Genomic DNA, 16308 nt, shown 5'->3' with positions numbered 1-16308 from the left:
AATAAAAGAGCTCGTCTTCCCATGACAGAAGCGCTTTCTTTAGCAGCGCTTGTCCAAAAATGCACTTCCGTAGCCTCACTGAAGGCGGCGCGTCAGCTCCACGCTCTGATCCTCACCTCCGCACCTACCGCCTCGTCTCTATCTCCTTACATTTGCAACAATATCGTATCCATGTACGCGCGATGTGGCACAATTTGGGAGTCACAGAAAGTGTTCGACACAATGCCGCAGAGAAATCTCGTTTCATTTAATGCTCTAATGGCGGCCTATTCTCGGTCTCATGATCATGCTCCATTGGCTTTCAATCTGCTTTCGCAAATGGAGCTTGAATTTCTCCGACCCAATGCCTCCACTCTAACGAGCTTGTTGCAGGCAGCTTCTTCCATGGAAGATCGATTTTGGGGCTCTTTGGTTCATACGCAAGTAGTGAAACGTGGGTTCGTTAATGATGTTCCTGTGCAAACCGCGCTAATTGGGACTTACTCACATTGCTTGGATTTGGAATCTGCTGGAAAAGTTTTCCGGTGGACGATCAATAAGGATATTGTGGCTTGGAATTCCATGATCTTTGGAAATTTGAAGAACGACAAATTGAACGAGGCGCTTCGTCTGTTCAATGAAATGCTGGGAATTGGTCTGGTTCCTACTCAATTCACGTATTCAATGGTTTTGAATATATGTTGTAGAAATGGAGACTGGCAATTTGGTCGACTCGTCCATGGCCGTATCATCACCTCAAATGCCATAATTGACAGAACTCTGCAAAATGTTCTGTTGGATTTGTACTGCAACTGTGGGGATACCCATACGGCGTTTTGGATCTTCAACAGAATTGAAAACCCAGATTTAGTTACTTGGAACACAATCATCTCAGGGTGTTCCGAGAATGAAGAAGAAGAGATGGCCATGAAGCTATTTTTACAACTGCGGAAATCATCACTTCCCAAACCAGACGATTATACTTATGCAGCTGTAATCGCCACCATTGACAGCCCTCGGAGTGGAATGTCTTTTGTTGCTCAAGTTATAAAGGATGGATTTGAAAGCAGTGTGTTTGTAAGCAGTGTCATCGTGTCCATGTTATTTAGAAGCGGCGAATCTCAAGCTGCTGAGAGGGTTTTTGGGTGTATTGCGATGAAGGATGTTGTTCTGTGGACTGAAATGATCAGTGGGTATTCAAGAATGGGAGAAGGGGAAAAGGGTATCAAATGCTTTCATCAAATGCATCAGGCTGGGCATGAAACTGACAGTTTTTCACTCAGTTTGGCTTTGAGTTTGTGTGCTGATCTTGCCACTCTGAAACAGGGGGAGACGTTTCATTCTCAGGCCATAAAAACAGGGTGTGAAGCTGAAACCTATGTCCTTGGGAGTCTAATCGACATGTATGCCAAAAATGGTGACTTGAGTTCTGCTAAGTTTGTATTTTCTCAAATCCCATATCCGGATTTGAAGTGTTGGAACTCCATTCTTGGAGGGTACAGCCACCATGGGAATATGGAAGAGGCATTGAATCTGTTCTTTGAGCTTCGAGACCATGGTGTGGAGCCAGATCAAGTAACATTTCTTTCCTTACTTTCGGCTTGCAACCACAGCAGCTCAGTTGAAATAGGGAAGTTTTTATGGAACTATATGAAGGAAAGTAATATTATGCCAAATTGTAAGCACTATTCTTGCATGGTTAGCTTGTTAAGCCGAGCTGGGTTCATGGACGAAGCAGAGGAAATGATTATCAAATCACCATTTGCAGATGGTGATCCAGAGCTATGGAGAACTCTGCTAAGTTCGTGTGTTGCTAAGAAAAATCTGAGAGTGGGAGTTCGTGCTGCAAAACGAGTGTTGGGATTAGATTCAGAAGACAGTGCAGCTCATATCTTGCTGTCGAATCTGTATGCGGCAGCAGGGAAATGGGATGGTGTTGCAGAGATGAGGAGAAGAATAAGAGAGTCAAGGGTGGGAAAGGAGCCTGGTCTAAGTTGGATTGAGAGTAAGAGACATATCCAAGCGTTTTCTTGTGGTTTGCAGTCACATCCAGAGGTTGATGAAGCTCGAGTTACGCTGCTTAGGCTGAGAGGAAACATGGGTGCAGAAATGGATGAATCAAGTGGGATAGGAGTTTAATCAAGTGAGAGCATTTCAGACACTGAAATTTATTAGTGTTCTTATACCAACTGGTAAAAGTTAGGGGCTAAGTTTTGAAATGTAGAGGTTGGGGAGAATCATATAATGCCACCATTCAATTTTGGTCTTTATGGCTTTGGGTGGGATTTTTGTGGCCCAGTAATTAGGAGACACTTAACGACCCATAGTGAGTTCACAAAATAGGTAGTTCCCTCAAAATGATTTTACCCCGCCATACAAAACTTCTATCACACCAGCCTCTTCCAGTGCGTTCCTCAAAATGGCTTTTGAACATATTTACCAGCTCCCTCTTTACTTCACTGCCTTTCTCAATAATATGGTTCTTCCACTATGCCAATCACTAGCATTTACACAAAATTCAAAGTAGTAATAACAAAATATATTCAAATTAACTCCGCAATTTAAATGATATATCTTACATACAAAAAAAACGAGTTACACTAAGCAAACATCCTAACCATACTATTTTGGCATGTCTCATATTCTCACAACTGTAATTGCCATAGTCATGCATTGCGTGGATGCTACACATTCTGCTTTGAACTCTAGAATCCATATGTCGTCCTCCTCATCATTCTGAAGAACTCGTCAACATTCACTTCACCATCATCTGCAGATACAAATCCAAGTTAACTACTTTTCTTCCATCTACAACCAGCTACATATCTAGAAATCTAAAAAAAACGAGAATAAAATCGGAAACTTGTGATTAAACTAACATAAGTTGCCATCAAGTACAAAATAGAGAAGCCTAGGGACATGTGGCTAGGTATCAAATGAACAGGTCCATTGCAGTAATAAATAAAGAAGCGAGGTAAAAAAGACAGGACGTATGTTTCAGATATTAGTTGCTTTTAACCCAACAACAACCTTCATAGAATAATACACATCTAACTTATCTGGTCCAAAAGCAAATACTACAAGAGTGATAAATTGAAGTATTAATACAAGCCTATTGCCAGAATTTAGTGCAAACAAAATTCAAATTTCGTTGCTACTGCGTATTTTAAGCATTTAAATGGAAGGTAAACAAAGAAAAAAAGAAAAGAAAAGAAAAGGAAAACAAAACTAATGTGAATCATTTTTTTTAATTTAAAAGACACAATAATGTAGTCTCCTAAGGAGAAAGAAAAGCTCATAAATCTCAGTGTACACTAATAAAACGGTGCCCAAATGTTAATATCCACTGTCCTTATTCTACATAAACTTATCAAAAAGCCATTGAATTAGAATTGATAACAGAATGAGTACCACTGGAAAAATGATTCGAAGGTGAACATCCTAAAGAGCAATGGACATGGTAAACTCAAAGACCTCCTTGCCATTTTATTCATTTCAATTGAAAATTTGACAGTTTCTACCCGTCTAAATTTTCCAAGCAGAAGTCTTTTTGAGACATTGTTTGGGATGGTTTGAACAGTTAAAACATTTACTATCAACTACATTTTGAGCAAAACCACAGGTAATAAAAAAGAAAGTAAATTAGTATGTGATAAATTTCAATTCTAAACCTAGAAAAATATGGTGAGAATTTCTAGAAGTTTATTGCTGGAAGCTCATATTTCTCAGGACAAATCGGAATAGCTACTATATATAAAATTTAATAAATCAACGTAGATGAAAATGGTATCCTTTAACATCCGATTAGTTTCACCAAACACAAAAAACAGTTAAAATTCTCCGTAACCAGATTTAACCCTTGCAACATCCATTGCTGATGGATTCAGTGTAGGGTTAACTGGGATATATGGCCAGAATTACAGGACCTATCTGCCCTTTGCCTTGAAAACTAGATTTTAGAAGGGGATCCCAATGTCACCTGACGGAGTCGTGAGAAATAAGTGGTGGCCCTCCTACAAGGTGTATGTATAAATTCAACTTCATTAATAGCTGCAATCTAATTGACCTCCCCCTTCAAAACGGTCCCTCCACTTGGTTAAACTTCAGAGACAATCCCTCATTAAATCTTATTGACTGTTTCCTTATTCTTGAAAAGTATGCAGGCTTCAGTAAAGAGGTTAGACAGACCCAACACATTCGATCATTACCCCATCATTCTTCAGTTGGGATCATCAAAATGGGGCCAGCCCTTTCCAGTTCGGAAAGATGTGGAACGGAGCATCATACTTCTCAACCTTTGCTACAGAAATGGTGGACAGATACCCCCAACAGGGATGGCCTGGGCAAGTCTTTGTACAGAAATGAAAAGCCTTCAAACGTACTCGGGAATGAAACAAATCCACGTTTGGCTGTATTAACTCATTGAAAAACTAGCTTTTGTTTGACCTTGCGTTATTAGATACCATGGAAAAATAGGGTGACTGGCTTCTACAACATGAAATACAAAGAATATCTGTAAAAGCACAATTTTTTTCTTGATACCGAGGAAGAGATATCGAGCCAACAGAAATGTAAGAACAGATGGCTACAGGAAGGGTATATGAATACTAGCTATTTACACAGACTTATGAATGTTATGAATGCTAAAAGAGATGAAAACCTCCAATTTTAAGGAGCTTCTGGGGATGGAAGAAGTCTATTGACAGAAATAGAGATTGAAAGGGAATTCATCATACAAAAAGGACCAGGAGTCACGACTCTGACTTCCTATTTTGCAATGGGAACCCATCATAAACAAATTAAACATCCCTCTAGTGCAACCATTGATGATAATTTTGCTGTTTCCCTAGAGGGATGTGAGGGCTGTCAGTCCCAGTAAAGGACCACCACAACCATCTATCTAGCCAAAAGAGCCTCATTACGTTATCTCAAATCCCAATACCCAAACCCGAGGCCGATAGGATTTAAAACCACCTACCACTTAACTAAATGTGATCCACCTTTCTTATCAACCTCTTCCACAGGAAATTTCTCATTAATCTTTCAAGATTCTTATAGACCACATCCGGAATCTTAAACAAAGACAAGAAATAACCAGGAATCCAGTCAAAAAAAACTTGAATAAGAGTGAGCCTTCCTCCTTATAAATATAAGCATTTTCCAAGAAGACAACCATTTCTGAAATCACTCACACAATTCTAAGGGGGGGTGTCCTTACACTTACACAAACCACGTTATCAAACCGGCCCACATATTATCTATCCCTCTTCAAGATATTTTCAAAGGTTGCATTGCTTATAGAAAGACCACCAAAATTTCCTTTGGAAGGAAAGCTCGACCAACTCCGGTACTCACCTTGTTAAATGGGAAAAGGTCACAATAATCACCTCTCATTGAGGTATTGGCTTACAAGCTTTGACTAGAAATAAAGCTCTCTTAGCTAAATGGGTTTGGAGATGTACAATCATGAAGAAGATGCTTTATGGCAACAATTGATTGAGGCTAAAAATCCGCAATAAATTTGTGGCCAAATGACAGCTATCCAACTAACATAAAGGGGCATTAAAGATCCATTATGCATCATTCAAACCTTATTAAGGAGAAGGTTAAACTTGAGTGGGAAATGGGAATAACATATCCTTTTGGCATGATCGATGGGTGAATAAACAGCCCTTTGTGGTACAATTTTCACGCCTGTATTCCCTATGGCTTATAAGAGATATCTCCATGCACGGGTCATGGAATGAACAAGGCAATGGATGGAACCATAGCTTGAGAAGAAATCTCACTGAAGATGAAATTAAGGAATGGGTTAGTCTCATGGATCTCTTAAACAATGTCCAAGGACATTTGGACATGAAAACTTAACATATAAGGGAGCTTTTCCACAAAATCCACGCTGCTTGAACTTGATAACAACTCGACAGCCACCCCTTGTCCCCTACATAATATGGACATATTTTTACCCAAAGTAGATCAAATTCTTCCTATGGGAGCTTAGTCACATAGCCATCGAACACTTTTGATAGATTGCAGTAACAGTTACCTTATATGGCCTTGTCCCCTCATTGTTGCACGGTCTGTACAACAGCCCATGAATAACAAGACCATTTGTTCATCACTTTTTCTTATGGCAACAGATTTTGGAAGGAAATTGGCCATGACTTCAAATGGTCAATGATCTTTCCTCAGAGCACTAACAGCAATCTTATATAAATGCTTATTGGTCATCCATTTACTGATGGCGGAAAAGTCTAATGGATGCATCTTAAATGGTCATTTTTGTTGACCACTTGGAAGGAACGTAAACAATCATCTCTTCAAGGGAAAATGGAGTTCTTTNTTGTTTCTTTTCCTTTCTTTCAATTTTCTCTTTTTCCCTTGTAAATGCACATCCTTCTACAGCACTTATAGTCTACTCTTTTAACCAATTGATGAAATCTTTAGTAACTCCTTCGGTTGGTGCCTTTGCCCTTTTCCTGTAAATTTCATAGACCAATGAAATTTGTTTCTCATTGAAAAAAATTAAAAATAAAATAAACTTGCAAAATCAACCCCAAATGGAGCCTAAGCCACAAAATCTTTCTTTATAGGACTCTTATAAACTCTTGCCCCTATTGATCTTCAAGCCATAATAACTGCTCGTCAAGATTATCTCTATTAACTAAATTAAAGACCCAACAAATTTTGAAATGTTTCTAACATAAAGAATAATTTGGCCAAAGACTCACTTTACGACATTTCCTCTAAATTCTGACCATTCTATCTAATCCACCGTGACACATCACCCATAGAAGAATTTCATCTTTTAGTACTTTTCCCCTACTTGTTGTAGAAGCCAAATTCTCTTCAAACAAATTCACATGTTGGCTACGTAGAAACATAAAGACTTAATCAAAAGCCTTTGTGATAAAAGAAAATGCCAGCCACTTCTACCTTCCCTCAGATTCAAAAAATCACATTGCGTAATTGTAGCAACTATTGGAACTCACCTCCTTAATTTCTGTCAAATATCTTCTTAACACAAAACTCCAATAAACAATATCTTCCTCTCAAACATTTTTTTAACCCTCATATCTTTCATTGGAACTCCTATAAAATGTCTCTATAAACTTAATCCTCCCAACCATAAACTAACAAACATGGCTAATTGTAGAAGTGTTCCAACGTAAGATTTTAATGATATAAACTATTCATTCCAGGAATGGTACAAAGCACTGTAAGTTAGCTCTCCATAAGTCACTACATCTCTCTTTTATTCATTCTCTAATATCACAGTGAATATAGACCACTTCTTGAAACTCAGCCTACAAGTGACTGCAAAGCCCAATTTTCCGTTCATTCAAATACATCAGAACTAATTCCAACTTTACTGTTTAATTTCTTAAAAATTACTAATTGAAACAACTTGATAACATGAAAATCAACCCTGTCTTTTTACAGTAAGGCAACCTTGGAAACTAGAATCAGTAAAGATGCAAGGTGATATCGGCTTCCCCACTGTGGGGGTGTCCCATGAGCATAATGATAGGGATGGGGACCCAAGATTCAATTATCAAAAAGATATTCAAAAAAAATGGAGAAGTGGAGATTTTTCCTGGGACTCAGCACTAAATACTGAAATTCAGGTTTAATAAAAGGAACATCAGTACATACATAATTGAAGACAAAGAACGGATTTAATGAACACTTCGTTGAAGTAAATATCACGAAGCAGATATATATCACCAAAAAACAAATTTGTTTGGGGCAGACAAGAAAAGGGAAAAAACATGACAGTAACCCCACAAAAGAAAGCCTGCTTCAAAAATAGAGTAAAGGTGACTCACGATCACGGTCTGCCTCATCAATCATCTCTTGAATGTCTTTGTCAGTGAAGACCTCACCCAGCTCCTTTGCTATGCGCTTGATGTCATTGCCAGATATCTTCCCCTAAACTCAGGAAAAGAGAATATGAAAATGTAACACCAATTGAATCCCCATCACTAGAAGTTTGATTGTTAATTCAGGGGAAAAAGAATATCAAAATCTATGTTTTCTCGGTAACAGCATTTACATTAAAAAGAAAAAATAAATAAATTTCTTGGTCACATCTTTTAGAAAACATTGTCATCTGGATGCCCATCATCTAAAAGATTAAAGATCAGGACCTCACATTGTTATCATGATCGATAATATGAAATGCTTTCATGAGTTCCTCCTTAGTGTCTCTCTCTCCAATTTTTGCTGTCATCATGTATTCAAATTCATCGTAATCAATGGCACCACTTCCATCCTTGTCCACATCTGCAATCATTTGTCTGATTTGCTGGAATGAGCAACAAGAGATCAGTCTAATGTCAATCAGCAATATAATTATCCCATGAACAAAAATTGAAGTCAGATCAAAAGTAATTAGATTATTGATCTTCAAACAAGTTATTGCATTCGATTGTCAATTTGAATAATCGAATCTTCCAACTAAAGGTATTATGTGAGGGATACCTACACTAAAAAGAAACAGAACTCTAGAAAAGCATGAAAGGAACGTAAAACTCCCCCAATCACTAAGTCCAACAAAAAATTGTTTGTAATAATATCCTTCTCCATAAAATAAAAATCTTCCTTTTGAAGATGCAGTAGTAGAAAATAAGAAAGTCGAGGCTCTTGCTCCACAATAAACAGGAAATCCATTCTGAAGGAGATAGCACCGCCCTAACGACCTTACTATTTGCATACACAATAATGGGGGAAAAGGAATTAGATACGTTGATCACATCACATTGAAACGATAAAAAAGATTAGACTACAATGGTAAGAAACAACGTGGAGGCCACAAGATGAATAAACTGATGATTTCTGACAAATTCATCAAATGGTATTCATGCATGCTAGAATGTCACATATTTGTTCATCGAAATGGTAAATGCACAAGTGCCAAAAAACTTTGGAACTTTAATCGGCCTAGGGGCATATACCTCTTCGGTCATCTCAAAACCAAGAGCCCTGCCACAAAAATAAAAGGGTTTTAGAAACTAAAATTTACAATCTCCAAGCTGACGTTTACACGTTCCATTGTGAGATATTCATACCTCATTGCGACATTAAGCTCTTTGGCATCGATAGTCCCTAACCAAAAGTAACACAGACTAAGAACTGAGTATTCGATCCATACACACATAAAAAACCAATAACAAGCAAAAACCAAGCAATAATTTGCGCACCAGAGCCATCAGTGTCAAATAATTCAAAAGCTTCCTTGATCTCCTGCTTCTTCTGGGGAGTTAGCCCATGACGTCCTTTAGGTTTTTCCTTCCTAGAAGCACCTCTGTATAAGCTTGCCTACAAAGACGATTGCAATTTTAATCAAAGCTCAAATTTCACCTGAAAACAAAGAAGTTGGCAAAAGCGGCAGTCCAATTTCTAACTATTTATTGTATCTCCTTATTTCGTACAAAAAATCAAAAGCTTCTACCCAAGTTCCAAGCACCAAAAACTCATACAATTGACCTAATCTAGCAGAGAATGGAACATATTACGAAGACTATAATATCCATACATGGCCTCATGGTCCCAAAGATCGAATCAAATGCAAGATTAGGGCAAAGATCGAACAACAGATTGAGATTCAAAAACAAAACTTAGAAAAGAAGTTCGGGAGTGGATTTCAAACAACATACCATGGTGAACGATGGCGCAACACAATAAAGAAATTCAGAGAAAGTTGGAACGGGTAACACAAACGTCGAACGCTTTGAATGGTAATAGAGTTAGACAATCTGCCTCTGCCCCTATTGAAACGTCTTAGTCGGGTAGCGTTCGCATTGGACCGGTTTCTTCTCTTATCTCTAAATTACTATGTTTTTTTCTTCCTAAAGATTCATTTTTCACACATTTTTATTCTAAACTGGATTGCAGTTCTTTTCCTTATTTTTTTTAGTTGCAACAATATATGAGTCACAAAAGCCGGTAAAAGATTTTTTAATAAATAATTTTACTAAAAAGATCCAGAAAAATAAATTTTGAAAAAAATGACGTTAGTAATTAGGAATTTGATGTTAGAATCACACAACAACGCACACTCAATCTAGATGAATAGAGAGAATAGAGAAAATGCAAAATGCAAGTAGAATATTGGCTAAAGATTTTGTAGAGATGACTACTTACCTTTTCAAATCTATGCTTCAAAAATTAGATAGGGTTTAGCTTACTATATAAAAAAACAACCATCTAATATATATATATATATATATGACTATTTACCATATAGTTTTACTAAATATAGCTTTTTACTATACTTACCTATTGTGACAATTTACTCTTACCAAAGGTTTTACGATGTATAACCATTGACTAAGCTATAAATAAGCAACCGGCTCCATGACCTAACAATTCTCCCACTTGGAAACTGATCCAGTCAACCAAGAATTTCATTCTCAAACGATCATGAGCATCTTCACTGCACTATATAAATTGAGGCTTTGCACAACCTCAATATTCCAACACCAACACATTTTGTCAACATGTTTGTTGGATTCTTTACACCTTTTATCTTCTCCAAACACATCACCATCTTCCACTAACCTGCAAGTGAAATGATATCGCCTTTCGTGTTTTATCTTTAAATGATAGACCGGGTTCCTCACCAACTATATGACATTCTGACTATCTCTACAAAGAATCTCTTTGTGCTGCTTCTTGCTCAATTCTTCCAAATAGTCAATCATCCATATCGTCTTCTTTTCAGCTTCACTTATTGCCACGTACTTAGCCTCAGTACAACGCATTTTTGAAGTTTAGACATCTCATCATCCATGGCTTGCTCCCACTTGGTTGCATCCTCCAACTGTAGGGCCTCATCAAAGGGCTCTAGTTCCCTTTCATCAGCAACAGATAGTGTAATGAAGATCTAGTACTCTGATAGTACTGAATGATCTTCTCAACACCAGTTCAGGTGTCACTTGCTTTACCGCTGGTTCCTCTACAATAGTCTCAAGAGTTTCTTGAGTATCTGGTACAACATTACTAGGTGATTTTTTTCGCAACTCAACCTCAACTCCCACTTGTTTCGTTGTCTTGGAACCTTGCTTCACATCTGGTTCCTCAGCAGTAGTCTCAAGAGTTTCATGAGTATCTGCTACAACATCACTAGGTGAGTTTCCCTACAACTCAAGCTCAACTTCCACTTGGTTTGTGGTCTTGAAACTTTGCTCCACATCTATATGAACCATTTCCAACCGCACTTTCTTCAATTCTCTAGCAGTTCTTGTGAAGCTAACTCATTTCTGCTAAATTGTCCACGCTGAGGATTAGAGCATCCTTAATGTCTTCTACTGAATTTATAGAATCATCTTCTCCAGATTTGTGATTCTGCTTCCTCTTTGGTCTTGTACAATCTGTCTAGAGGTGATCTTTTTCTCCACAATTCCAACACGTTACTTTTGGTCTATTTGAAGATTTTTCTCGATTTTTTTATTTTGATTGCCCTTTGTTTGGGCCCTTCGGTTTACTTCTTCCCCATTGGTCAACACTGAGAAAACTACCAGATGAATTTTCAATTTTTCATTTGCGAATACTTTCGTTGAGAACTATATTTCGAATTTCATCAAACTTCAGTTTATCAGATCCTCGGGAACTGCTGATTGCGGCAACAACAGTATCACATGACTCGGGTAAAGATGAAAACAAAATCAATGCTTTAATTTCATCCTCGAAATTAATTTCCACCGAACTCAATTGACTTACGATCATATTGAATTCATTTATATGATCAACAACAGATCTACCTTACCTTCAGACATTTGTAGATTGAATAATCTCCGCATCAAATACACCTTGTTCATAGCTGACGGTTTTTCGTACATATTCAATAGCGCCTTCAACAGATCTGACTTTGTCTTCTCCTTAATGATGTTGAACGCTACATTTCTAGATAGCGTCAACCGGATCAGCCTTAAAGCTTGTCGATCCTTGAGCTTCCACTACTCCATGGTCATGGTATTCAGCTTCAGCCCCAATAGGGGGTTCGTGAAGATCTTTCTGGTACAGATAATCTTCAATTTGCATCTTCCAGAAACCGAAATCGGATCCATCAAACTTCTCAATTCCAATCTTTGAACTTTCCATCTTCACAGATCGTGGTGAGTTTCGCCTAGCTCTGATACCAATTGTTAATATCGCACAACAACGCACACACTCGATCTAGATGAACACAAAGAACAAGATAGAGAAAATGCAAGGAGAAAATTGGCTAAAGGTTTTGTATTGATGACGACAAATATGTACAGTAGGAGAGAACACCGAGAATATAGAAAGTACATCTTCAAAGCTATGTATTAGGGATATATATATATATATAGTTTAACTTAATATATATAGCTTTACGATCTAACTATAACTATTTATAGCTTTACCCTTTTTACTATCCATAGCTATTTACTATTTATAACAATTTACTTTATATGTCATTTACCAAATATAGTTTGACTGGACTAAGCTATAAATACTGGCTTTATAACCTAACAATTGAAAAGTAGCCATAAAGCCAGACTACAATAATAGCCTGGAAAGTTAAACAAAATTATAAAAATAATTCTAAAAACTCAATTTTGTACCGATCTACCTTCTAGTTGATTTTTAGTGGCGTGTTGAGCCAATTCAGGATTACTACCTATTGGATGGTGCCATGAGTCAATCCAAATGCTATGATTGCTCTAAGACTGTCTGAGATGACAGAACTTCAAATTTCAAAACATGTGAACCTAGATTGACTTCGAATGATGACTCATGAAGATTTAGTAAAGATTAAAGTTGGTTAAGGCAAGGGTTCAAGTCATAGCAACCAACACTTGATGGGAGGAGTTTCAACATTGGTGAAGTTTGAACAAATAAATTAAAGACCTATTAAAATTTTCTCCATATTTCTTCTTCAACACAAGTTAGCTTAATATTAAGTTTTGTTATTTTAAACTAAATCAAAGTTGATTTCAACTCTTCTTCTCAACGAATGAAACACTCATTAATATGGGGCTCAACAATAAATAAAATCAAAGCCTATTTGACATTGGTCGAACTCGACAATATAGATTCTTGGATTTAACCTAGCCGAATAGTGCTATTAAGATATCAAAGGGAATAGGAGCAGTTAGGCTCAAGTGATACTATTCTACTACTAGCAGCCTTATAAGCTTACTTAAATGTCATTGAGTGTCACAGGGTTTACTAGGCTCTTAAGGCATCTAAGTGGTTTAAATCTCGAATTCACATTTTCAATACATTCAAGACTATCTTCGGGGATAATATAATTTTTGGGAGAAATATGGTCTTGACCACCAATCACTTCTCGCGATCTTAGGGTACTTGGTCAACTAGCAACATTCTAACCTAGATCAATGTGAAATCATTTTAACTCTAGCGCCCTAATTTTAACTTGGTACATTCATACGGTGAGTATTTANTTTTTTTTTTTTTTTTTTTTTTTTTTTTTTTTTTTTTTTTTTTTTTTTTTTAATATTATGAAATAAATATGGTGTTACCCTAAAGCTTGAGCATGAGAGAATGAGTCGTAAAAGAATCAAATATGATTATTAATTAAGTGACAAATATGGGATTCGAATCTTTATGTTTGACTTATTGTATTATAATATTTTACCAAAATCTATGTATATACTATATGTTATTCCAGCTGGCAAATCAATATTTTTCCAAAAATTATTTAAAGATTTCCCAATTTTTTAAGGTAAAAGGAAGCTTCTTGGAGTCTTCTTTAGTCAAAATACTGTTAACTTTGGATTAAGTAATGAAAGATATTTCTCAACATCGAGAAAAAAAAAAAAGTTTATTATTATTTTATTGAATAAAGAATGTTAATAAAATCTCTACCATACTGGTTGGTTTTAATTTAAAGCTTTTAATCGCACTGATATTTAATTATATGTTTTAATCTGTGTTTAAAATTTATTAATTACTTATAAACCAACTAATAAATTCAGAAAAAATGTTAAAACTAAACCAACGACCAAATTTCTCAAAAGAAATTAAAGACATTAAAGAAACCTTAAAAATTACAAAAACATCCTTACATAGATGTGTTTCTAGTCTTAATATCTTGTCATTATTTTCAACTCTAACATGCTATCATACATCGTGGTGTATTTCCTAAGTAGTCACTCTAGTCTTAATAGTCTCACAATGTGAATTTGACATGAGAGGGAATGACCTTTATATATGTTGACTCTATGTTGTTCCTTATCCTACTTTGACAACATCATGACAAGAGAATAGCTGGAAACCCCCTAATAATTATTCTTGTCATCGAGCAAACTCAATTATTAAAGCATCAATAATGGTCTCCAATAGTGAAAGTTCAAATCTCCGTCCTCACGCTCACACTGTAACGACCATAATTTTACTACTAAAATAAAGTCGTTACTGCATGCATGCCTAATATATGCAGAAAATGAAATAATAATAATAATTTCAAAGTAATGATAACGCCTTGACCCTAACTTAAGTTCTAGAACTTAAATAGAAAATGAAACTATCCTGAATTTATTCTCATGGCTTGCACAATGACGACAAAGGTGTTTTTTACTTGACAAGGATGAATGTGTGGCTTGAGTTTTTTAAAAAATATTCAATAATAACCCATCGTTGGAGTCAGAAAATGCAATCACATGAAATTATGGTCCGCCTATCTTTTTATAAAAATATCATGGTCTTAAACTCTACTTTCTAGTCTGGACAAAAATTGGATGTGTGGTACTTCTTTATGCATACACATAGACATGCCTTTCAGCTAGCGTACACTCACACCGCTAGTGTCATGAAGGGACAGGAGCCCACATAATATCATGGCGCACATAGAGATCATAATGTATGCGTTTGTACTAATGATACATGAAAATATTCCGATGCATGTGACATACAAAATGCATAAGGTCCTATAGTTTTAAATTATGGTATATGTTAATAATTCAACTCATAACTCCATTTTTTTCATGACATAGCATCCCTATGAGACATACATACGTAGTACTTGTCATATCTTTCGTGGTTAATATGCATGGCTTATCAATACCTCATGGGCTTAGAATGAATATGTTAACATAGTTTTCACGGCATGATAGAGAGATTGAAGCATCATACAATATCAATATCACAACATGGACCCGTAACATAACATAATCATATCATGACATAACTTATATCTCAACATAAACATAACTTACCCCCACATTAAACAATCATAAATATGAGAATCTAATATAATATAGAGAGAGAAGAAAAAAAGGGCACAGCCGTCAAAGCAAAGATAAGAGGTATAAATAGGTAGGTTTGTGGAAAGTAACATTGTTTGATGATATAGAGATAATAGTGAATATTTTTGTTCCTTCTCCCCAATGTTGGTTTCACAGCTGTAATGGCATGCTTAGACATGTACAACTCCGACCACAAGTCCCTCCACCACCGTGCTCCGGCCAGCCCTCGAATCTCCTTCTCAAGCGACTTCGTGGACATCCAGCAGTCCCTCAAACGCCAAGAGCAACGCTCCTGTGCTGCCCCGTGCCCCGTCTCCTCCTCTGATTTCGAATTCTCCGTCTCCAACTACTCCATGATGACAGCCGACGAACTCTTCTTCGAGGGCCGCCTTCTCCCCTTCAAGGACTCCCACAGGGCTGCCACTACTCTTAGAGATGAACTTCTGGTCGAGGAGGAGGAAGATGAGGAGGAGAACGATGTTTCCCAGCGCCCTTCGAGGGGCAGCTGGAAGGGGTTTCTAGGCTTGAAAAAGTCCGAGAATGCCTCCAAGAAAGTGTCCAGTGGCAAAAGGTCGTTGGGTTGGTCCGCCTCACCTAGAACCAACGCAAACTCGTCCCAGGTAAAGAAAACACTTTCCACAATAAGATGATATTGTTCCCTAAATTAGCCAATGTAGGACTTTCATCCAACCATGTTGATTGATATTTTCAGGTACAAAACGGAGGAGGATCGAGTTGCAAAGACGTGGAGATTGAGCTCTAGAGAAAGGGAGAAGCTTAGTTTTTTTTTTTTAATAAATAAATTTGTAGCCAAGTGTTAAGTTGTGGAGTTGATTAATGTTAATAAAGAGGTAGCGTTTGAAAGGATTGTTGAGTAGAGTCCTTTAGAATGAAATATTAAAGCATGGCAATTTCATAAAAATTGTATCCTTAAAGAGCGGAAGTCAAAAGAGAAATAAATATTTGATTAAGGTGAGGCTGAATGCGAGGGTTTCAATGCAAACTTTTACAATATTAATGTACACAGCTAAGCCACGATTGTTGGTATCATTTAAAAATTAATAATAACACACACACACACTCACACACT

At 36.8% G+C, this 16308-nt stretch overlaps 3 protein-coding genes and 1 long non-coding RNA gene across 4 annotated transcripts in view; 3 read left to right on the top strand and 1 right to left on the bottom strand.

Annotated features, from left to right (window-relative positions):
• The first annotated feature begins 2 nt into the window (after window positions 1-2).
• On the top strand, window positions 3-2245 carry LOC111777570 (pentatricopeptide repeat-containing protein At3g50420). Its single transcript, XM_023657229.1, has one exon. The coding sequence runs from the start codon at window positions 22-24 to the stop codon at window positions 2116-2118; it is 2097 nt and encodes a 698-aa protein (XP_023512997.1). The 5' UTR covers window positions 3-21; the 3' UTR covers window positions 2119-2245.
• Window positions 2246-2456: 211 nt separating this feature from the next.
• Window positions 2457-9837, bottom strand: LOC111777573 (probable calcium-binding protein CML20). Its single transcript, XM_023657233.1, has 7 exons — window positions 9639-9837; window positions 9183-9300; window positions 9051-9087; window positions 8937-8964; window positions 8135-8287; window positions 7809-7911; window positions 2457-2749 (listed from the first exon to the last, which is right to left on the bottom strand). Exons 1-7 carry the CDS (start codon window positions 9639-9641, stop codon window positions 2685-2687), a joined length of 507 nt encoding a protein of 168 aa, XP_023513001.1. The 5' UTR covers window positions 9642-9837; the 3' UTR covers window positions 2457-2684.
• LOC111777576 overlaps window positions 9699-16308 on the top strand; it is a 19595-nt gene continuing 12985 nt past the window's right edge. The window contains exons 1-2 of the long non-coding RNA XR_002812401.1: window positions 9699-9775; window positions 14044-14047. This is a non-coding gene — a long non-coding RNA (uncharacterized LOC111777576). The remainder of the gene's footprint in view (window positions 9776-14043; window positions 14048-16308) is intronic.
• Window positions 15305-16022, top strand: LOC111777572. The gene is made up of 2 exons (XM_023657232.1): window positions 15305-15838; window positions 15931-16022. The coding sequence occupies exons 1-2, from the start codon at window positions 15380-15382 to the stop codon at window positions 15979-15981; spliced, it is 510 nt and encodes a 169-aa protein (XP_023513000.1). The 5' UTR covers window positions 15305-15379; the 3' UTR covers window positions 15982-16022.

The sequence above is a fragment of the Cucurbita pepo genome, chromosome LG16 (genome assembly GCF_002806865.2).
Source record: "Cucurbita pepo subsp. pepo cultivar mu-cu-16 chromosome LG16, ASM280686v2, whole genome shotgun sequence".
Taxonomy (NCBI): domain Eukaryota; kingdom Viridiplantae; phylum Streptophyta; class Magnoliopsida; order Cucurbitales; family Cucurbitaceae; genus Cucurbita; species Cucurbita pepo.
This window is presented reverse-complemented; position numbering and strand designations above follow the sequence as displayed.

Excerpts from the sequence above, each read along its gene's own strand:
- LOC111777573 (XM_023657233.1), bottom strand. Across the intron at positions 8,965-9,050 it reads GAGCTTAATGTCGCAATGAG|GGCTCTTGGTTTTGAGATGA; the intron begins GTATGAATATCT and ends TTTTTGTGGCAG. Across the intron at positions 8,288-8,936 it reads GTTTTGAGATGACCGAAGAG|CAAATCAGACAAATGATTGC; the intron begins GTATATGCCCCT and ends TGCTCATTCCAG.
- LOC111777572 (XM_023657232.1), top strand. The coding sequence starts at position 15,380 with ATGGCATGCTTAGACATGTACAACTCCGACCACAAGTCCCTCCACCAC. Across the intron at positions 15,839-15,930 it reads CCAACGCAAACTCGTCCCAG|GTACAAAACGGAGGAGGATC; the intron begins GTAAAGAAAACA and ends TGATATTTTCAG.
- LOC111777570 (XM_023657229.1), top strand. The coding sequence starts at position 22 with ATGACAGAAGCGCTTTCTTTAGCAGCGCTTGTCCAAAAATGCACTTCC.